Source organism: Verticillium alfalfae, genomic scaffold, assembly GCF_000150825.1.
Source record: "Verticillium alfalfae VaMs.102 supercont1.9 genomic scaffold, whole genome shotgun sequence".
NCBI classification, from domain to species: Eukaryota; Fungi; Ascomycota; class Sordariomycetes; order Glomerellales; family Plectosphaerellaceae; genus Verticillium; species Verticillium alfalfae.
The window spans coordinates 241,167-263,214 of record NW_003315030.1 but is presented as its reverse complement, the minus strand read 5'-3'; the positions used below and the strand labels follow the sequence as shown (position 1 = coordinate 263,214).

The 22,048-nt window shown below is 54.3% G+C and overlaps 4 protein-coding genes across 4 annotated transcripts; 2 read left to right on the top strand and 2 right to left on the bottom strand.

Moving 5' to 3' along the window:
* Nucleotides 1–452: 452 nt before the first annotated feature.
* Nucleotides 453–1,963, bottom strand: VDBG_07036 (DDHD domain-containing protein; the record flags this gene model as incomplete). The annotated part of the gene is made up of 2 exons (XM_003002419.1): nucleotides 453–1,643; nucleotides 1,709–1,963. The coding sequence occupies 2 exons, from the start codon at nucleotides 1,961–1,963 to the stop codon at nucleotides 453–455; spliced, it is 1,446 nt and encodes a 481-aa protein (XP_003002465.1).
* A 1,409-nt stretch (nucleotides 1,964–3,372) lies between these two features.
* On the top strand, nucleotides 3,373–7,938 carry VDBG_07035 (DNA-directed RNA polymerase III subunit RPC1; the record flags this gene model as incomplete). Its single annotated transcript, XM_003002418.1, has 4 exons — nucleotides 3,373–3,458; nucleotides 3,512–3,623; nucleotides 3,701–3,850; nucleotides 3,916–7,938. 4 exons carry the CDS (start codon nucleotides 3,373–3,375, stop codon nucleotides 7,936–7,938), a joined length of 4,371 nt encoding a protein of 1,456 aa, XP_003002464.1.
* Nucleotides 7,939–8,894: 956 nt separating this feature from the next.
* On the top strand, nucleotides 8,895–9,989 carry VDBG_07034 (fungal cellulose binding domain-containing protein; the record flags this gene model as incomplete). The annotated part of the gene is made up of 7 exons (XM_003002417.1): nucleotides 8,895–9,072; nucleotides 9,117–9,252; nucleotides 9,343–9,458; nucleotides 9,520–9,625; nucleotides 9,684–9,801; nucleotides 9,873–9,917; nucleotides 9,981–9,989. The coding sequence occupies 7 exons, from the start codon at nucleotides 8,895–8,897 to the stop codon at nucleotides 9,987–9,989; spliced, it is 708 nt and encodes a 235-aa protein (XP_003002463.1).
* A 282-nt stretch (nucleotides 9,990–10,271) lies between these two features.
* VDBG_07033 (yoqW) lies at nucleotides 10,272–12,274 on the bottom strand (the record flags this gene model as incomplete). The annotated part of the gene is made up of 3 exons (XM_003002416.1): nucleotides 10,272–10,919; nucleotides 10,976–11,488; nucleotides 12,140–12,274. 3 exons carry the CDS (start codon nucleotides 12,272–12,274, stop codon nucleotides 10,272–10,274), a joined length of 1,296 nt encoding a protein of 431 aa, XP_003002462.1.
* Between the last annotated feature and the right edge of the window lie 9,774 nt (nucleotides 12,275–22,048).

Genomic DNA, 22,048 nt, shown 5'->3' with positions numbered 1-22,048 from the left:
TCCCGATATGCGCTCTGTTAGAGCCAGACGTCAAGTCAGTCAGAAATGAGGGATCGCGCAAAAGCACACCCTCGATTGTGATATCGTCAAGTGAGGGATCTACCAGTCATCAGTACACAGAGCGTGGGTTCAGAAACCAAAGTCAGACGTACACTCATCTTCCTCCTTGCTTGCATCAGCCAGATCGCGTTCGCCCTTCTTTTCGCGCTTCTTGGGGAAATCTAGCAAATGTCTCCAGCAGACTGGTAGGACTTGAACCCGGCAGTTCTTGAACCCGTCACCAAGCTCTCCATTGAGAGCGCGAAGATCTACCGAATTAGCATACGTTGTTTTCATGACCTTGCGCATGACATTGACGTCGTGAACAAAGTTTAAAGCTTTCCATCCCTATCGCCCAGTCGTTAGTCGTTCTGCAAAGAAATCACTCAGATGATTGCTGGAAATGACAAACTTCATTTCCCAAAAAGCTGGCCTTTCCCATGCGTCCCCAAACACAAGTGTTCGATGTCGCGACCTTGGGTTTCATCGGCGAGGCCAGTGTAATCGTCTTGTATTTCCTGTTCAGCCTGTCGTCTCATGGCCTCTTCTTTCTCTTCAGCGTTGCCGGTGTCCCCCATCAGCGATGACAGTTGCCTTTGGAGGTGAGTCTCTCTGAACTGCTGATCATTGCGACTTTCACCGGTTTCTGTATCGCGCCGACCGGGATCAGTGGACGGCGGGGCTGATCTTCTCTTGAGTCTGCGTTGTTCTTTCTCGTCCAGATCTACAGATGTCTCGGTGCTTGTCTGCTTCGCTGGCCGCTGGTCCGCCGTGCTCTTTGTCTCGGCATTCTTGGTGAGATCTGACCAACCGCGGACTAGTTTAACACCGCTCATGTAACCACCACCAGAGAATCGCTCATACATGGTAGATGTGACCCATGACAGCATAGTGTCGGAGGACAACCATGCCGTGCTCGAGTCTTGGTATGTGGCGATACTGTTCATGTGAGTGCCGAACAACCTATGTGACTGAGGTTGACCCAGGGGGCCAGGAATGGGCGCCTGCGCAGACGTCGCAGGCACATCGGACTTTGCGGAGCCTATGGATGCGTCGCCAGAAACCGCCGTCGACGGTATGCTAACGGTTTCCTTCTTTTTGTCATCTTGAGCCACTTTGGGCTTAGGATAAAGCCAGGGCTTGATTTTGAGGAAGCCATCTTCCAGTTGAGACGCCAAGTTCTCCTCACACGGACGAAGCGTTGAGCCTTCCTGGTAGAACCACGTCCCACGTCGAACATCATACACGGGGCCAATCCAGTACACTGGCGAAAGCTCTCTCTGCTCAATGTTTACGTCAAACAAGTAGTCTTCGTTGACGGGCACGTTTGTCGTAGTCTTGGGCAATTTTTCAGCGGATGCACCTGTCGAAGTGTCTGAGTGGGCTTCACGGAGTATATTTTCTGGCTTCTTTGGGCTCGGAGACGAGCTTTGCGAGCCCGATTTTGTTGAACTGTGCTCGCTCTTTTCGAGTAGAGCCTGGTAGGCAGCTTCGATGGCTCGCGAGTCAGAAGAAGAGAACTGGACGTATTTCTTGGGCTGGTGGGGTGGTTTGGAATCGTCGGCGGGCTTAGATGAGGCATATCTGGCCTTTCTCTTGGGTATCTGGAGAGTTTCTCGACAATTAATATTCGAACACATGAGGCGGCTACGGAGGAGAATCGACGCACGTCAACGGCATGGAACCAGAGGACTTGCAGAGGGGGGCAATCCAAGGGATAGCTCTTCGCGCTGCAGCCGTATAGATGGGTAGTGCTGTGGTCGCCAGCGGCCGATCCTGTGCCTTTGACGAGCTGCTGCTGGACAGGAATGTCCTTGGGTGTGGGAGTTGTGCTGCGGCTGTTGACGGCCCAAGGGTTGATGGAATCGACTGCAGAGGAGAGGTATGACTTCTCAAGTCTCTTGTCGGCACCACCAGGGGCCATGGTGGTTGCTATTCCTGAGGGCCATGCAGCAAGTGAGTCCCGGAGGGGAGAGCCGAGGCACCGTGAAGCTGCGGATCGAAGCCAGGGAAGATGCCGTCCCCTCGGTCGCCGACGCAACGTCAACAACAGCGCCAACGTGGCTGCGGTATGAAAACCCGCCAGACAAGGTGGAACAGACAGGCGCCACGCGGCGTAACGGGGAGCCGAATGAAGGGACCGTGAACGATGGCCGAAGATGCCTCAGTCGCGCTCAATGACCAAGTTGGTGAGGTTGGTGTGTCGTGGGCTTTATCACAAGGCATCAATAGGTATGGGAGTGCCTTGATCCCCTGACGTCAAGCGCCATGTGGGCATGTGATAGGATCCCGTTGGAGGGCAGGACGTGGCTTCAGGGCCGCTGGCACCACCCCCACCATCCGGGAGAGGGGGCCGTCTGCTTGGGTCATGTCCCTGGCATGCCACCCTCCCTCTGTGTTAGGTGCTTGCTTACCTAGGTACCTCCCTACATAGGTACTTTACGTGCAATGCCTTTAGCCAGGCGGTAGGGAGGAGCGAGGCGCGTGACGTGCAAGGAGTCTGGGGCAAAAGAAGAGCAGCAATGTCGATTGCACCTGAGGTAGGTACCTACCTACAACGGAGAAGTACCTTAGGCACCTACCTGGAATGACTACCCACCCGTTCACCTGTCAAGCATGTAATTGTCTTGAGAGCCATGAAACTCGAGAAGCTGCAAACGTACTGAAATTGAATCTACACTTGCATGAACATGCACAACGAAAGAAACACTGACAAGCAGCAATAACCATGCAGGAGCATATTGGGCCCTATCCTGTACGCAAAAGCGACAGAGTGAGAAGCTTCGAGTGTGGTCAACCCTCTGATGATCAATTGAAGCGGGACTTCGAGAATGAAGAACAAAAGAACTCTCAGGTTGGACTGATCAACATGACATGCATGTACCTGAGCTGTCCCTGTCTGTCGACGCCCACCCATGTCAGCGCCATCATCCACCACACACGCACGGGGACTAGGTTGGCTGGTGGGGCACGAGCTCTTCCCGTCGCGATGTTTCCTCTGAAGCCTTTCACCCCACCCGCCGTGTCAAAATTTCCCCCATCAACGATTTGCGACAGTCCACCACACGACGACAACCAGTCAGTCAGCAACGCACCGAATATCTCTCTGGCAGACATAGAGAGCCGAACAATCACATTGGCCCCGAGTGACGACTTTGTTCTGTGCCTGAGGGATACGTCATGCCCGAGCCACCCACTCGCATCCCCAAGTCCGCCACAGATCGGTAGACAGGCGCATTGCGCTAGCGACCGCAAACCCAACTCACTCAGCCTACGGCATCCGTCCTCTGCCCGCGACAACTGCTGCTACACACACCTTGGAACGTCTGTACCATGGCTACCGCGACACTTGCCCCTGTGAAGTCCCAGCTGGTGGACAATCTGCCCAAGCGGTTCCAGGGCATCAAGTTTGGCATCCAGTATGACTCCCACCACCCCTCTTCGCATCATCGCCAGCTGACCGTAGCGATAGATCCAACCAGGACATTGCCAACCAGGCCGTCCTGGAAGTTTCCGACCGTCTTCTCTACGATGTCGACAACAACAGAGCCCCTTTCCAACATGGACCGCTAGACCCGCGTTTGGTGAGCTTTCTCCCACTCACAATGCGCCATCACTGGGCCGCATGCGATGGGCAACCGCTGACTGACTAAATGTGCAGGGAACCTCTAGCAAGATTGGCAAGTGCGACACATGCCAGGAATCACTACAGAATTGTACCGGTCACTTTGGCCATGTCAGACTGCCCCTGCCTGCCTTTCACATTGGCTATCTCGGCTTCGTCAGGACCATTCTGCAGGACATTTGCAAAGTAAGGCCGCCTCTTGCCAGACCCCCTTCCTCACTCCAATTCCAAGTCTGACTGAAATTCTCCAGGACTGCAGCCGTATACTGTTGACCGAACCCGAGCGCCGAGCTTTCCTAAAGGAGCTGAGGCGGCCGTTTATTGACAACCTCCGTCGCACGCAAATCTGCAAGAAGATCAACGAGCAATGCAGGAAGACGAAAACATGCCACTACTGCGGATCCATAAACGGTCAGATTCGGAAGGTCGGCGTGCTCAAACTAGTTCACGATAAGTTTGTTGCCTACAACAAGTCGACATCAATGAAGAAAGTCCCGCCGGAAAGCAAGATTGTCTTTGATGCGTCTTTCGATGAGGCGAAAAAGCAGAACCCAGACCTCGACAAGCATCTTCGCAAGGCCATGGAAGACCTGAACCCGCTCAGGGTCCTCAACCTTTTCAAGACCATTAGCCCTACGGATTGCGAGCTGCTCGGCCTGGACCCTGTCGAAGGACGCCCTGAAATGTTCATCTGGCAGTTCTTGCCCGCTCCTCCCGTCTGCATTCGACCCTCCGTCGCTCAGGATAACGCAAGCACGGAAGACGACTTGACCACCAAACTTGCCGATATCGTATGGATCAGTGGCATGATTCGACTTGCTCTTCAGAAAGGCTCCCCTGTCCAGACCATCATGGAGCAATGGGAGTACTTGCAGCTGCAAATTGCCATGTACGTCAACAGCGATGTGCCGGGTCTCCAGCAACCAGGTTTTGGCAAGACGGTGCGCGGTTTTTGTCAAAGACTGAAGGGCAAACAAGGCCGTTTCCGAGGCAATTTGTCCGGCAAGCGTGTAGACTTTTCTGGCAGAACCGTCATCTCACCAGACCCGAACCTTGGTATCACGCAGGTCGCCATCCCAATTCTTGTCGCCAAAAACCTCACGTATCCGGAAAGGGTGAATGATTACAGCCTGAAGAAACTTCGAAAATGTGTTCAGAATGGCCCAGATGTCTGGCCTGGTGCGCAGCAAGTCATCAAGAGCGATGAGGGTGGCTACAAGATATCACTCAAATTCGGCAACAGGGGACAAGTGGCTCGCGATCTGAAAGTCGGCGACGTGGTTGAGCGTCACATTGAGGACAACGACATCGTACTCTTCAATCGACAGCCTTCGCTCCACAAACTCAGTATCATGAGTCACTTGGTTAAGGTCCGACCCTGGCGAACCTTCCGTCTGAACGAGTGTGTTTGCACGCCATACAATGCCGATTTTGACGGCGACGAAATGAACCTCCATGTTCCTCAGACTGAAGAGGCTCGTGCAGAGGCCATCAACCTGATGGGTGTCAAGCACAACCTTGCGACCCCGAAGAACGGAGAACCCATCATTGCGGCGACGCAGGATTTCATCACAGCGGCTTACTTGCTGAGTGGCAAGGATAGGTTCTTCGACCGCAAAACCTTTACGTACATTGTCATGCATATGATGGACGGCATCACACATCTTGACCTTCCGCCGCCAGCGATTCTCAAGCCGCAAGCACTATGGACCGGCAAGCAGGTCTTCAGCATGATGCTACGACCGAACAAGGAGTGTCAAGTCAAGATCAACCTTGACGCGAAGTGTCGAGAGTACAAGGCTAAGCCCGGGCAGTGTCCTGACATGGACCCGGAAGATGCCTGGCTGGTGATTCGCAACTCCGAGGTCATGTGCGGCAGGATGGATAAGTCGACAGTCGGAGGTGGAAAGAAGGACTCCGTGTTCTATGTCATCCTCCGAGATTTCGGTCCCGATGAGGCCGTCACCGCCATGAACCGCTTGGCCAAGCTGTGTGCTAGGCAACTGACCAATCGAGGTTTCTCGATTGGTGTAGGCGACGTCTTCCCCACTGAACAGCTATTGGTGAAGAAGAAGAAGTTGATTGAAGACGCAAACATTCAGGTTGATGAGCTGATCAACACTTACAAGAAGGGGAAACTCGAGAAGGCCACGGGCTGCAACATGGAACAGACGCTTGAAAATTCCATTTCGGGCCTGCTGAGCAAAGTCCGAACCCAAGCAGGAGCTCAATGTATTCAGACTCTCAGCCGGAACAACGCCCCTCTGGTCATGGCCAAGTCTGGGTCCAAAGGTAGTGAGATCAACGTGGCTCAGATGGTGGCTGTCGTCGGCCAACAAATTATCGGCGGCTCCCGTGTGGCGGATGGCTTCCAGGACCGATCCCTGCCTCACTTTCACAAGAACGCACCCCAGCCTCCCTCCAAGGGATTCGTGGGAAACAGCTTCTATTCTGGACTCTTGCCCACTGAGTTCATATTTCACGCCATGTCCGGACGTGAAGGTCTCGTCGATACAGCCGTCAAAACGGCTGAAACGGGATACATGTCCCGTAGGTTAATGAAGTCGCTCGAGGATCTTTCCACAAGATACGATGATACGGTGCGAACTTCCGGTGGAGGTATTGTTCAGTTCCAATTTGGTGCGGATAAGCTTGATCCCGTCGACATGGAGGGTTCGGCAAAGCCGGTTCACTTCGATCGAACGTGGTCGCATGCCGAGAACTTGACATGGAGCAATACCGACCCTGCACTGCTGCCGAACGAGATTCTTAGCTTCTGCGACAGCATGTTATCTCATGAGCGCTCTCGCTACCCCAGACGCGATCTGGTGGGGCAGGGATACCTTGAGTATGACAACACAGAAGATCGCTACACAGATGAGCACGAGGGTGCAAGAGACTTCTTGAGATCAGTCGAGCAATACGTCGCGGGCCGCGCAGCCAAGTTGACTAGGATTCTGCAACTCACCGGCTTGACATCCGACCCTCTCGGCGCGCACATGGAGATCGATTTGATCGACGAGGAGCAAAAGGCAAAGAAAGCCTACGCAGACCGTGTCGCCAAGGTGTCGGAGAACACTTTGAAACTATTTATCAAGTTATGTCTCGAAAAGTACAAGAAAGCTCACGTTGAGCCTGGCCACGCTGTCGGAGCTGTTGGCGCTCAGTCTATTGGTGAGCCAGGCACACAAATGACACTGAAGACGTTCCATTTCGCAGGTGTCGCCGGTATGAGTATTACTCAGGGTGTGCCGCGTATCAAGGAAATCATCAACGCGTCTAAACTCATTAGTACGCCGGTCATCAAATGCCCGCTCGTGCAGAACAAAGAGATGAGGGCGGCACGGATCGTCAAGGCCCGAATTGAGAAGACGTATGTCTCCGACATTCTGAGTTACATCGAGGATGAGTGGATGGCCAATGCTGGCAACGTCGTTCTGCAAATCGACATGGATGCCTTGTCAGACATGCAACTGGGCATTGGCATTCACGACGTAGCCGAGGCGATTTGCAGGCACAGAAAGCTCAAAGTTCAGCGCGGCGATTTGCACATCGGCCAGAGCAGGATCGAGATCAGGGTGCGAGTTGACGAGAACGCCGCCGCTAAGAGAACCAAGGCCAAGGGCTCAGAAGAACAGGCGGACTTGCTGGTTCGCGCCAATTATCTCCGCCGTCTAGTCCCGTTCGTTGCCATTTCAGGTTATCCGGACGCGACGCGAGCGATCATTCAGACGTCGGAGCACGATACTCACACCGTCTTAGTCGAAGGCTATGGTCTGCGCGCCTGCATGAACACCGAAGGTGTTGACGGCACCAAGACCTCAACCAACAACGTCATGGAAGCTCGAGATATCCTGGGCATTGAAGCAGCAAGAAGCACCATTGCGCATGAGATTGGCGAGGTCATGGGTGACATGGACATTGATCCTCGGCATATGCAGCTCCTGGCCGACGTTATGACGTACAAGGGCGAGGTCCTCGGTATCACACGATTCGGACTTTCCAAGATGAGAGACAGTGTTCTCCAGCTGGCTTCGTTCGAGAAGACGCCTGATCATCTCTTTGACGCCGCTGCGGGCATGAAGACGGACAAGATTGAAGGCGTCAGTGAATGCATCATCATGGGCCAGACCATGACCGTCGGAACTGGTGCTTTCCATGTTGTGCGTCGTCTAGCCCTTCAGTCAGGCGATATTTCCGAGCGACCTGCTCTCTTCGAGGACGCGTGGACGGAGGAGACGAACAAACGGCGACAGGAGAGAAAAAGGCATTGAGGCTGACAAAAGAGAAAGTCATACTATGTGTGGATAAGACGGCACCGGCGTTTGTGGGAGTTGGTAATCACTGTAACGCTTCATGAATGGGAACCATTAATCCAAGGCACGGCTTGCATCACACGCGTTGTTTTTACATTAAGCTGACGGCTTTTCGAAGATCGGCAGGTCCGTATAGAGCGTGTGCACAGTGACAGCCTGGCGTTCGTTGACTCCTTGCCGGCCTCCGCCACGGTAAAGCATCATCCTTCGACATGTTTGGCTTGCGACTCTGTTGATCCCCAGTGTCGGGCCGGTATCCAGACAATAACCCGGCCGAAAGGACGGTTCATGCTCTCACATTCTACTCAGTCGAGTCCCAGCTCGCGCTCCTTCTGGTAGGCAATATAAATCACAGGTCGTCGTCCACTCATACGATGCTGATTGCTATTGCCTCCGTCTTGGTCACTGACGCAGTGCAACCTTAGGTTCGGTTGCAAGTATCTTGTTGAAACATCGACCTGCAAGACATAGCACTTGGCATGCCTGATGTCAGTTGGCAGTGCAGGGCAATCCCCGTCGAGGGGGGGCGCTCTTCTCGTGTCCTGCCGCATGTGGCAGTTTTGTGCTGTGTACGGGAGCCAGGCTCCGGCCGGGTGACACCCGTCGTGGTCTTTAGCCATAGTATTGCAATATGCGCCAGTCTCATCATGAGGACCCCTCCCCCCCCCCCTCCGTGTGGGGAGATCACAGCGTTAATCTATGAATGGAATGAGATAAGTATGGGGAACGGCCTTGGCCATGTCGGCAATGATTTCCGCCACCATCGCATTTGCTGTGCAAGGTCACTTGTCGAGAAGGTTGTTCTGTTTATATAAAGATACCAGGTTCAACTACGGATTGTGAATCCTCTCCCATCGCTCCATTTCCTGCTTCGCAATCCACATACCGCAAACTTCGCTGCCCCCAAAAGCACCATGAAGCTTTCCTCCATTGCTGCCGTCGTCGGCCTGGCCGTGTCGCAGGCGTCTGGCCATTATATCTTCCAGCAATTCGCTGTTGGTTCCACCAAATATGGTGTCTATGAGGGAATCCGACAGAACACCAATCAAAACCATCCCGTCACTGGTAATGAGAGGTCTCTCGCCGTCTTTGGTGAGCTCCCTTGAAGACCGTGGCACCGTTGACGCAGGTCGCAGATCTTGCCTCGCCCGATCTCCGTTGTAACGTCGGAGGTGCCTCCGGAACCCAAACCTCCGTGATCGACGTCAAGCCTGGCGATACGTTCTCCTTCACCCTCGACACGGCCGTCTACCACCAGGGCCCGATCTCCTTGTATGTATCCGCGCATGGGGCGTGTCTTTTGCAGCCCAGGCAAATCGCTTGGTAGGAATATCCATATCGTGTGAGCTAATGCTGGCACAGCTTCTTGTCAAAAGCGCCGAGTTCCGTTCGCGCCTATGACGGCTCCGGAAAGTGGCTCAAGTTCAAGGATATTGGACCAACGTTCAGTAACGGCCAGCCTACGTGGCCCCTTCGACGTAAGTTTCGCAGCCCAAGGCAATGCTCTGTTTCCTGGCTGATGGTGTTGATTCTGTACAGAGATGTACGAAGGGCAGATCCCAACATGCTTGCCGAACGGAGAGTACCTCCTCAGGGTGAGCCAACTGGGCATTCATAACCCGTGGCCAGCCGGTATCCCGCAATTGTAGGTTTTCGCATGTGATCCACTGTCCACATGGAGCTTGGCGACTAATCAACCTCAGCTACACGAGCTGCGCGCAGATTAGAGTGACTGGTAGCTCTGCTGACGCGGGGAGATTCAACCCCACGTTGGACATTCCTGGTGCTTTCAAGGAGACTGATCCTGGATACACAGCTAATGTGAGTCGTGCCTCTCACTGTGTTGTCGCAATTGGCAACCGCTACGGCATTCGTACTGAAACCAAAGATAGATTTACCAGGGCATCAGCTCGTACGAGGTTCCGGGAGGAAAGCCTGTGAGTTGTTCGACGCAACATAGTTATGAACTTGCATGCTGATTGGCGTAGTGGACATGCTAGGTGCTGTAGTACTTCATGGGCAATGGCTAGGTGCTTCGGAGGCACTTTCAGGATATGTCAGTATGGTTTGCCTATACTTGGAACATTTTCTAAGATGCCCTAAGGACCAAGGCCTTGGTCCAGCTTTGCCGCTTGGGTGGTACATGGGAGGTGCGAACATTGAGGCTTCAGGCGGCTCACCAATTGGCAATAGTCTACAGCGAACCCAATTCTCAAGCTGAGAATTCATGGTATCATCTGGTATAGACGCCATCAAGGTGCAGTACACACCCTTATATGCTCGAGTCGCAGTTATGCACTATTGCCGAAGAATCGGGTGATCTTCTGGTTCGGCTGCTTGTCTGATTGTACCACTCTGCCTTTCTTATTGCTGGTGGCGCTAATCTTCGAAGGCCGCGAAGGTCGAGGTAACGACTTGACAGGCGTTTTCATTGGTGGCTTCTCATCCTCGAGATCATCAGATGCGGCCCTCTTGGGGAGGGCTTTTGGGCCGTCATCAGCTGTCATGACAATGTTCGGCTGCTTTTGCGGCAAGACCTGTGCCTTGGATGTGGTGTGATCATCAGTCTCATGTTCGGCGTCCCTCTTGATGCTCGCTTTTGTCGTCTTCTCCTTCTTCTCGGCGTTGGCGAAGAAGTTGGCGATATTGGCTTTGTTCTCTTTGCTGTCGATGGGAATGATGAATGATGGGGAGTTGTTTCCCACCTTGCCAACCTCTTTTGAGACGGGATAGCAATCGAGCTTTCCAGTAAACGGCTTAAGAAGCGCCTGTAATTCGCCTGACCACTCGTGTCTTCCAGGGTCCAGCCACGTCTTCAGATCCTCGGAGCCCGGTTCGAGTATCACAGGCATACGATCGTGGAGGAACTTGAGCTGCTTGTTGCTGTCCGTCGTGATGATGGTGTAGGTGTAATGATCGTGATCTGAGTCTGTGTTCCGCTGTCAGCGGTCAATGGTCTGAAACATCGGTGGGACAACGAGCCTTCATAACGAACACAATCCCATAATCCTGCAAAGCACATGAGCTGGCCATCCGTTCGTTTGACGTGATGCGGCATCTTCTCCTTGCCGTGCTTCAGCCATTCATAGAACCCTTGCGCAAGCACGATACACCTCTTTCGGGCTTTCATGGTGCTCCACATGCCACCTGCTGTACTCAGCGAATCGTCACGGCAGTTGATGGTCTTCATCATCGATCCATAGTCGGGGTTCCTCTTGGTCCAGAAGGGAATGAGTCCCCATTTCATCGACTGCAGCTTATATCTCACGGCCGATTTTTCATGCGTGGAGATTGCGTCCACTGCCTCCTCTTGCGCCTGGCCTGAGGTGTGCTTGTCCTCTTGCTGGTGCCCGGCGCCGCGGGCAGATGTGTCTGCGCGGTACACAATGCCATGATAGCCCGGTGCAAAGTTGTAGCTCTGCCGCGGCGACTCATCACCCTCGTCGGGCGGGGCATCGTCAACAGGCATGTTTTCATCTTGAAGCATCCGGCGGATCTGGGATGGACTCTGTGAGAGTATGCACGTCAGTAAGCAAGACCATGTAGGATTCGGCCGTGATTGAGGCGGAAAACTGACCAGATTAAGGGCATAACGACCACACATGACTGTTACGATTGATTTCGATGACTGGTTTATGCACTACGCCCACTACGTTCCTGGTAGCTTGGAAATTGATGCTGTTGTGAAGGCAATTAGACGTGAACCGTGATTGTCGTCATGGACTGTTGGATGAGATGGGGGCAACTGGTGGGGGTGGTTCCGTGGGGAAAGCATGTGGGGGTTCGATGGGGGAGCAAGCAGTTGAAGCTGGAGTCAGGGTAGATCAATGTGTTATGCCTCCACATGGTCGTACATTCTTGGGATTCCTCTCACTAGCTCGATTCTGACATCGTCCAACAATTGCCTGCAACGTCTAGTTCTCTTGTTTCTCTTTGACATATCTTAATGAGAACGTTGTTGAGTCCCAACAGCGATGGGCTGATTCTACGATCTCGGACCTCCGCAGCCGATGACCCATGTACATGTAGTTCGACACCTTTTCTTCTCTGTGCTTTACTGTCTTCACGAAGTTGGCGTGCGAGCACATTGGCTAATATTGGTCTAGGCAAGCTCTTCCGTAGCGACGCCACGTTGGATGGCTGCTGTTGCTCACCATACCTTGGCAAACACGTGTATGGACCTTCCGGGGATGCCGTGTTGAGCAGCTTCGTCTTCGGCAGAGGCGTCGACTGATAGCTCGATGATTCGAGACCTCAATGGACTCTCAGTAGTACCTCTACGCAGAGTCCACATATCTTCAGCCCTTGCGTCGCACCATTCATGCCTCTATCACCATTGTTTCCCACCCAGGGCTCTCCGTACGTTCACGAGTCAACGTGAGGCAGCGTTGACTCCAGAGACGAAGGCCAGTCGATGGACCGCAACCACTGTTCGCGTGATTTCACCCCTGTGCGAAGCTCCAGCGGTGTCGGCGTCTTTTGCCCTTGAGCTGCCTATCTCTACTCAGAAGCCACGAAAGATCAGCCAACGCGAGATCTTCGCGCCCAGACCGCTCACAGACCGCCCCATGCTGCACCTTGTAAGTATATTGATCACCAACCTCGAGCTTGCCTCCGGCTGTGCGATCCTATTTGCTTCGCCTCCCTCTTCCGACTCTTATCGAGTCAAGATCCCAGCGCGCCATCACCGCAGTTGATCAGTTCAGCAGCCGCGAGCACCCAAAGGTCCTGACCGGGAAAGAAGCATCCTCCATCCTGTTCGGGCTCTTCCGAGCTCCCCGTCGATGGGCGATCTCCCAGCCCAAAGATCCATGTGTCCCCCTCCAATTCGGCCGGATCAGTGTCGACAATTCCGCTCTCTGTTATGGCTCTCGCCGAGATGTTCCCCGGTGTTCAGGTGGGAGTTCGATAGGCTCAGTCCCACCCCCCTCCCCTTTCCTTCTTTTCTCCCACTCCCCTCCTGCTCTCAAGGCTATGGCAATCCAATGCCAACGACAATCACCCACCAGAGAAATGAGAGATCAACAGGTTCAAGGCAAAAAGAGTACATGCCTCGAACCGGCGGCAAAACCGCCGAGCTCGGATCCCTACCCCCCCGCAGCCCCCCCTTCACCGCCATTATCGCCTCCACACCCGGCAACTCACACTCACCAACGCCGCCCGCCGCCAACGTCCAGCCAAGAGATTGCCGTCATCAAGACCCAAGAAATGAGTTCTCTGGACGGAAGAATGCGGACCGCCTTTTCCCTGTCTTGGAAAATCACGGTGAGCAGCAACGTACTGGTACGTGATGGAAAGTCCCTGTACAGTGAGCTCAGACGATGGTCTCTCTCCCTTGCCCAGCCCCCGCTTCCTTCTACCAAGGCCACTGTCGCTGAGGGAGGGCAATGAATCCTGGTTGCTTGTCGCTTGTTGCTTGCTTGCTGTCCGCCACCTTGAGGCTACTGCGACACCCTCCTAGGTCGTCCCAAGCGGCCCGTGCCATGCCCCTCCCGCAGCAGGTGACCCTAGCATGATGCGTGGTCGACAAAATGACGTCTCTTACTGCAAGATGTGAACTCTCTACGTATTTCCCCCGTTTCTCCCCCTTACAAGCAACACATTCCACAAGGACCTCCTGGGCGGCTCCACTGCGAAAGAACTAGATGTGCCGGTTCTCTCCCTGCGGCACGCCTACAATGCATTCGGACCCGGGAGGGTGGCAGCTGCTAGGCCTGCTGCCAGGAAGAAAAGATGTGATGCTCAGCAAGTGGGTGGGGGAAAGGGGACAGCGGTAGCGGCAGGGATGCGTCCTGTCGTCTCGGTTACAGACACGCGAGACCCCCGGATGAGTGCCGGACGGCACGTCGATCGGTGCCATGGGGGTTGGAGCTGACACAGGGGAAGCGTCATGCAGCCAGTCTGGCTCGATTCCTGGTTTCGGTGAGGATACCTTTACATGTAGCCCGGCTAGCCTGATATTGGTTCAGCGCCAGGATCATGGGCTTTGCGTTATCGGGAGTTGACCCGAATGAAAACATGACGAAGAACATGATTTTCTTGGCATGTACTAAGTCTAGTGACCTTCCAAACATTCTGGTAACATGACAAATCGGATCGTTTGGAGTCGACTATGTGATGATATTGTAAGGGGAGTCTAGAATATGCCGTTGTATGGGTAGAGCGTGCGTCTGGTCAAATTTGCACGTTATCACCAATGACCGGCCACATGTCGAACAAGCAAAGTCTCAGCGGTGGACAGGCCTGTTGTCTCGCTCGAGCCGCGGAGTGCTGAGACGACAGGCTTCTGGAAAAGATCCAAGATATCCTAGCAATCGAGAAAACAGACTTGTGTGCCACAGCGCCCCCTTGCCTCCCCTTCCCCGCCAATTCACCCACCCGCCCGCTGGACTGTCGTGTAACACGAACATCCAATGATCCAATTCACCTCTTAGAGCATACGGTAGCCCCCAGGATCTTCCCAACTAGACTGACCAAGTTGAAGCGCCGCAAGCACCGTCGCTGCCCCCCCGCACTGGGCAAGCCCTCGGAAAATCCACACCATTCTCCGCCATTGTACAGCATCAGCCATAGGGTGATACAACATGATCATAGGACCCACCCTACAGCCATACTTCAGAAGATCAGGCTACTTGTCATGAGAATGAGTGTTACCAAGCCATCGTGGAAAGCAACTGGTGTCATAAAAGGTGGCCGCACAGCCCGGAGCACGCCTCCCATTGTACCACTACCTGCCCTTCACAGGGACGCCTCTCAACCAAGACACTGAGATCTAAGCATTTCATGGTCTTTCGTGGAAGGCGGCAATGGAGTTTGGGTAGAAGGATGGTCGTAGGGCATCTGGTCTTGGCTTGTGGGACATGTTGCGGTTCACGAACGATGGTACTACCATCGAATGCCAGAAGCCTGGTGCAATCGACATCGGCCGAATTACTGTGCGTACGTAGACAAGCCGCCCAAAGTCATTCATGCGGGTTTCCTTGCATGACCATGAGAAGTCTAGTCAAGACCTGATAGAGCACATCTCCAGCAGGGCACGATCCGTGGACAGATTTGCACATTGTGTCACCATGCAATGCCATAAGTGGTGTCCTTATACACCATATGTCGCACTCAACGTGGTAGCGAGCCGCCGTGATGCAGTGTCAGACAGCGCGACGAGAGGCGAGGTTGGATATGCGGCTCAACTGACAATACTCGTCATGTGTGAGTGGGGTTGAATGGGGGTGGATTGCTCACGATGGTGGGCTGTCAGGGAGGCAAGCTGGATAGGCCTTGGCTCGACGTCCCACTCGCACCGGCATAGGCCCCCCCCCTCCCCTCCTGCTGTGTCTAATAAGACGGCCATGATCCTCTCAGATCCAGGGAGGACAAGGCGGGTCCCCTCAAATGTGGTGCATGAGGTTGTGTTCGAATGACGTCGTGGTCACCCGGTCCCCGCCAGAGGCCTGTCGTTTGCTCATCTGTCCACCTGCCATGGTCCTGGTCCTTAAATGAGTGAACAACATACGGCGTGTTGTGTTGTTTGTGAAGCCTTGGATCTGTATTCGCCGCAACCATAGTATTCGCCTGTCGAGTCGGTGCCAGTTGAGTCGAAATTAGTCGAGGCACGACAAAATGAACAGAGGTGAAGCTCAAAGCATGTCAGCATGTGGCTTGAGAGAAGAAACCAAGCAGAGGCGGTATGTTTAGCGTCGACAAGCCGCGGCAGGCAAAGTACAGTCTCGTACACCTTGTCAAGGGAGGCACTACATGGGTTGCAGCAACCAAGGAATTAAAGCTAGAGGAGGCATATCGAAAAATCTGGACCAACGCCACGCATGCGGCATGTCAACGACGTTCGGTGGCTCCTCTGTTTGCACCGGCAGAACGAGTTCAGGGCCGTCGTAGAATCACGGGCCCTTGTTGGGCTGCCTATCGAAGTCCCAACAGGTGACGTTGGGCCGACGCCGGATTGCTCGACTCGGGAGGTAGTATATCAGGTCGCCAGTTGCCCCACTTCTTGACCGACAGGTGTGCTGGGCTGAAAGTGCGTGTTTTTGCCTACCTCTCGACTTGTTGGTCAACTCGGAGTCCAGTGCAGCGCGGTTGCAGATGCATCCGGAACCCAAAGCTGCTGGTTGTGGTTGTAGCAGCAGGAGTATTATTGACGGTTCATTGGATGCCAGCGAGATGCCGAGTCGACTTCATCTAACTGTTGACAGAACCAAACTTGTCTGACATGACCCTCATTCCCGTATGTGGACATGCCGCATGCCGCGTTTGAGAGGTGTCCGCAAACTTCTGTTTCGCTGCCAACAGGTGGCCCCATGGAGGATCATGCTGCTTGCTACCGTCGCCGGTACCCCTACCTGATGGGCCCTAAATCAGGGGAGGGAGGACGGCCAGGTAGTCGTGATCATATCTCGGGTGCAGTATCGGAGACGGACAACCCTCCTAGCCCTGGTTGTTTATTCTTGCCCAAATAGATCCAGACGGGGAACTTTCAGCTTGCTCTGAGCTCTAAGCCAATTCTCAATTCATCCATCTATCGAAGCAACCCCTCGCCCATCCATCGACAGTGTTGCTGACTTGTCATCGGGTCTTGAGATCCGCTCAACGGTGAATGGTTGCGAACTCCCGCTTGTTCTTCTTTGCTTGCGATATGTCGAGCGCAGCAAGTTTGTCCATATCTTCGACAAGTCTGGGGCGTGGCTTGGTGGGGTCTGGCATGTCCCCTGTACAGAAGCTGGGATGGCATTGACTGACCCGGCGTAGAGGGATAGTGAATGAGCTGCCCACTGCCACAACCCACGTTGTTCAGGTCAAGGTCAGGAGGATAAGTACCTTACCTAGGTGAAAAAGGTAGGGTACTGCAGTAGGTTACAAGGCGCTTGCTCAGAAGGTCAGTCGGGGTTCTTCTGATCAGTCAAAATATTTTACCGCAATCGAATTCGGGGTTACCTTGGATGGGCTGAGAGCTTCAACTTCCTCGCTTGCAAATCTACCGCAAATCTACCGCAAAAACCACCATGCACCTCTCACGGCTTGGCTTCCGGGGCTAGGGGCTCGCGGCACCTATCATCTACAACGCACCATGCTGGCCTATGCATGCCCTGCCATCCCATCTCAAGAATCCATGGAGACCTCGACATGCATGCATGGCTTTCTCAGTAAGGGGGGGTGGGGAAGGGACCGACTGGCACGGCGACCAGCCAATACCACCACAAGCACCACACGCAACTTGCTGCACTGGGTGTGCCGAATCACGCACAACGCAGGTAGGGCCAGGGCCGACGGCGGTGAGGAGGTCAGGGACAGAGCCGTATGGTTGATCCGGCCTTTGTCTTTTGCCGGTGGCCAGGGTATTGCAGCCATCGACAGCGATGGCTACTTACCGCAAATTCACTCTTCAGGTCTCTCGTCTGTCGGCGGCCATTCTTCGTCTGCCCATCGGGTGTCGTCGTGTCTCGAGTCCCCCGCCTATTGCTGACGTCGCATCACCGGTGTCGAGTCTGCCATTCGTCGCTTGTCACGCATTCCGGCATGAAAGCGACAGGGGTTGAACCACCGGTGGCAGAAGCAAAACCAGACGCAAAAGAACCCCCGTCACATCCTACACAGACTTGGTTTCTACTTCTTATCCTTCAGACAAAGAGAGCTGATGGGGCTAAGGCCATAAGAACACACTGCTCTTGACCGCAAGTGCACTCCCGGAAGGGGGGGGGGGTTGACACATTCCAAGAACTGTGGCGTTTCTTCCTCCCATCGTCTTCTAGCTGGTAGGCCCGAGACTCAAGTATCATCTCTGTGATGGTCGGTCGTAGCGATTGTTCGTCGTCGTCGCTCAGCCAGCCGTATCTATCGTCAATCCACGATTGATAGTGCTGAGTGAAAAGTGATCCGATGAGAGGTCGTGCCAATGGGTACGTGGTGATAGGTCTTGTAGGGAAATCAGTTCAGTCAGTGAGTGCAGGAGAGGAGAGATCACGATCCTCAAGAAGTATGCTCCTGTTTCGATCGCCATGTTGGCACCGCCAACGTATCAGGGGCCTCTGCTTGACATCCCCAAGAGCAAGCCGTTGCTAGTCGGCCAGTGCAGCTAAGGAGTGTAATCAAAGTTCCCTGCACAGACAACTAGACACGTAGCCAAAAGAAAAGAAGCCAGTATAACGTCGAGATCAGCGGAGGCCGGGGCCTGGTCTGGATTCAGCGATTGTTGATGGTCGAGGTCGGAGCTTCCAGGCACTGCGCGAGGATCGACTAGAACACAACGTAATGGAAGATGGTCGTACGGCATACTAGGCTGAAGGAGCCTGTCGTGAGTTCGGAAAAAGGCAGCCTGCGAAATGTATCATGCAGCTTATCAAGCGAAGCTCTCACCAAACGAAACCATGTTGACCTTGTTGATTAATTAATGAAGAAGCTGGACAGCGTCGTGAAGACATGCCAACCTGGAGAATGCGACCAGAACAGGAAAGGCAAGCACGGGACAACAACGTGTGCGGCAGGCACGCTATCCCTTTTCTGGCCAAAGTAGAATGGGGAGGAGGAAGGGGACCACGACTACGACTTTCGCACGCCAGCACGCCAGGCGTCGCCATTGCGTTCTTAGCGTCTTGGGTGGCTCCCTGTCCCTGCCGCTCAGCCCGCTCTGGACGCTGGGAGGACTGGGGCCCGCTGGCATGAAGCATGCTCGGCCCCCTGGTCTGGTCCCTTCACCTGGTCGGTGGTCCATTCCCCTTCTGTCGGTTCACGTCTTTCATCATCGATGCGCTGAACGAACGGTCTGGGAAAGTTACTTGCCTCGTCGGAGCATACCTCGAGAACATGTATCTATCTTACACTCGAAGGGAAGCACTCCCGAGGGGCAACTGATCAGCGCCATCAAATTGCAGAGTGTCTGAGAGACCAGGGGTCGCCTTCCAACACATTGCAGCAGTAACAGCGGTAATGGTAAGTGTCGAGTCAAGTTACCGAATGAAGGAAGGCAAGGGAACGAAAAGTGGCCTGGAGTTGTCACAGCATATGATCAGGGTACCTTCGCGCTTGCGTCTGAGAAGGACGGTTCGGAATGCTGTGATGGCTAGAGGTCGAGTCTGTCGGTTGACATTCGACATGGCATGCTGAGTACCTAGTCTCGTGCCACCACCTTCAAGACCAGGCAAGGTCAACGGCGAAGGAAAAGAAGCAAAGACGCTTTGGAGAAACGCATCAGCAGTTCGGTCAGCCACAAGAGCTTGACTTCCGGTCAACTCTCTCCGCAAAGACACTAGAACTCTTACCTGCGTTACGTTGGGCATTCTGGCAAGCCATGCAAGGTCGGGGATCCTTGCGCAAGGTAGGAGATGGCATCACCTGGTAGTGAGGTAGTGAGGTAGCAACGGCCCAGTCGAATTCAACAGAGAAACTGGCGAGTTCGAAAAGGCAAGCAACGCGAGATGGCTTTATCTCCCTAGGTAGCATCGACACCTCTTTGAGAAGAGGTGCATCATCGCTGAACACCGATCCGCCTACTTTCTCACATCGACGGACTGCCCAGATTTGCTGCGCCCCTTGGAACCCGCCTTCCTGAATCTACCTATCTATGTATTCGCATCGCGACGCACCAACATCACCACGCTACAGCACCACTAATCAAGACTGTCACCCGCAGGGCTTCACACCATCTTGAATATGATCCCCTGCCAACTTCTCTGGTATGAGGTTCTGGACCACCCATCAACAATCTGGGGACGTCATCGCCGGGATACTGCTGGGATCCCAGATCGCCTCTTCGCCCGTATGACAGGCTACCACTCAACACCACCACGTAGTTCCAGCTGAACATTCCGACCCTCCCCACCAAAACCTGTGCGGCCAGGCACCTGCAGTCTTCTTGATCTAGCGTCAGCAGTCTTACTCAATTCAGGCCGTGAGAAGAGAGGGGAGGGAAAGAAAGGAGAGAGACAATATCCAGTCCCCGTTGTCGGCATAAGCTCAGAGCCTCCAACTTGATCGTTGTTATCCGTTACCTGTCCCCATTCAGCTCCTCGTTTCTGTTGCGTTCTCGACTTCCCCCTTCTCTCCGAAGAAATAGCCAGCTCTTTCATCTACGGTGGTTGTATATTTTCTTTTATTTTTGAAAACAAACCACGCAGCCTTTTCCTACTCCGTCGCTACCCTCTCTTCGGAGCATTCTCTTTGGCTGCGCGAGATCACGCTCGCTCAACTCCCTCCTCTGCAGGTACGTTGGCAGTGCTCGGCTTTCGTGCCTTATCCTCTGTGGTGATTGAACTGAGTGTGGTCGGGCCATACCTGAGCCAGCCTAAAACCGGCCTGCAGCACAACTCCATGCTTATTCCCCCCAATTCCCATGGCCGCTTGTTGACGCAGTGGACTGGATGGCTTCAAAGCGTTATTGTCCTACGGCACTCGCTTGGACCCCATGTTTTCTCCTTTTATTGTGCCGAACCTCTAAAAGCACCATGTCTACGCCCAGGACAGCCGTGCCCGTCCATGTCCTGTTTTCTTGGGCTGTTGGAAAACGACGCCCCGGTGTCAGCTTTGAGATGCACTGACACATGTCCTCCAGGTCTAAATCTGTTACCAAGCACGTTGCATCATACATCTATCGAACCCAAACACCAGGCCCACAGCAGTCCGACAAATTGCGCAAGCGCAATTACTCAAGGGAACTCGGCAAGCCGGACAACAAGCTTCGCTGTCAAGGAAAGTAGGGAGTTTGAGGTCAAGCGCACCCACACAGGAGGTTGAGGCCGAGCAAGCCAGACTCACATGCACCGAGCACCATTCTTGGGCCTCCTCTCCTAACCAACACGGACGTCGCCAGACAGCACACGGCACGGAGCACCTAACCTTGGGCCAGATCGATCAGTGTCTGGGCAATCTCGCCGCCCCACTTCCGTTTCCTTCCGGGGCCTGCCCAAGAATTCGTGTACTTGCAGAAAGGTACCTATCTGCCCTGGCCCCTCTCTGCGCAAGTACCTTAACCTGCCTACCTACCAGGCGTCTATCCACGCCAGCTCCACGCTTGCTGTGCAGCTCGCCTCGGGTCTCCGTTTGACCAGGGCCTGGCATGCAGTGGCCGCCAACCACTGGGATACCCCAAAAAACAAGACACACAACACCCAGATACACACTGTCAGCTAGCGGGACCGACCTACCTACCTCAGGTACCTAGGTCAGGTACCTTACTTGCTTACCTCCCAGCTCTGCGCGCTTCGCCCAGTCAGCAATCACGAGGACCCACGGGTAAGAAACCAAGAAACACTCCGTATCGCCTCCCTCCTCCCTCTCTACCGAGCAAAAGAACCCGCTTTGCTCGCATCGCAGACAGCACGCCTGCCGCGTAGACGAGCGGCCTCCCGTGAGTGGCGTTCATCAGTCCAGCTCTTTGTACGTCGGCCCATCATCCAAGTCACTCGACAAGTTGTCTGTTGCCACCAAGTAAGTCACCCGACCTCTGCCGCGCCCACCCGCCCACTTTCCTCGTGCTGGGATGCTGGCAGCAGAGGCCTGTCCACCTTGGGAGGTACTTCGTCAGGTATTTGCAGGCCCCCTCGTCCCCTCGTCCCTCATTCTGTTCGCGCCTGGTACCACCCGTCCCCGTGCCACCAGGTCGTTCTGTGGGGACCCCTGTTCGCGGACTCGGTCTTCGCAGCAAAGCCTAGACCAACCTCCCAAGTTTACCCCCTCCCCCCCCCCCCAAAAAGAGAGGTGCAGGGGGTTTGGTCTTCTGCAGGCCCGCTTGTTCGAGGCGGTGCCGCCCACGGTACCGTACTTGGCCAGAGAGAGAACAGCGTGCTTGCGCTAGTGCATCTGTATTGGTATTGCAACTGACGACTCGAGACTCCAGATCTCGTGTCTTGTCTTGAGTCGTTCTGACCGATTCCAAACCATCTTGAACGTCTTTCCTCCTCCTCCATAATCGAACTCTCCCCCCTCCCCCTCCCTTCTTCTCCCTCTCGCCGAGCTGCTCTTGTCACAGGCACGCGACGCGACGGTTCTTGACGGGCCAGGAGCCATGCTGTCTTTCCTGGCAATTGCGATCTCTCCCATTGCGCAACGATCGCTGTGAGTCTCTTTG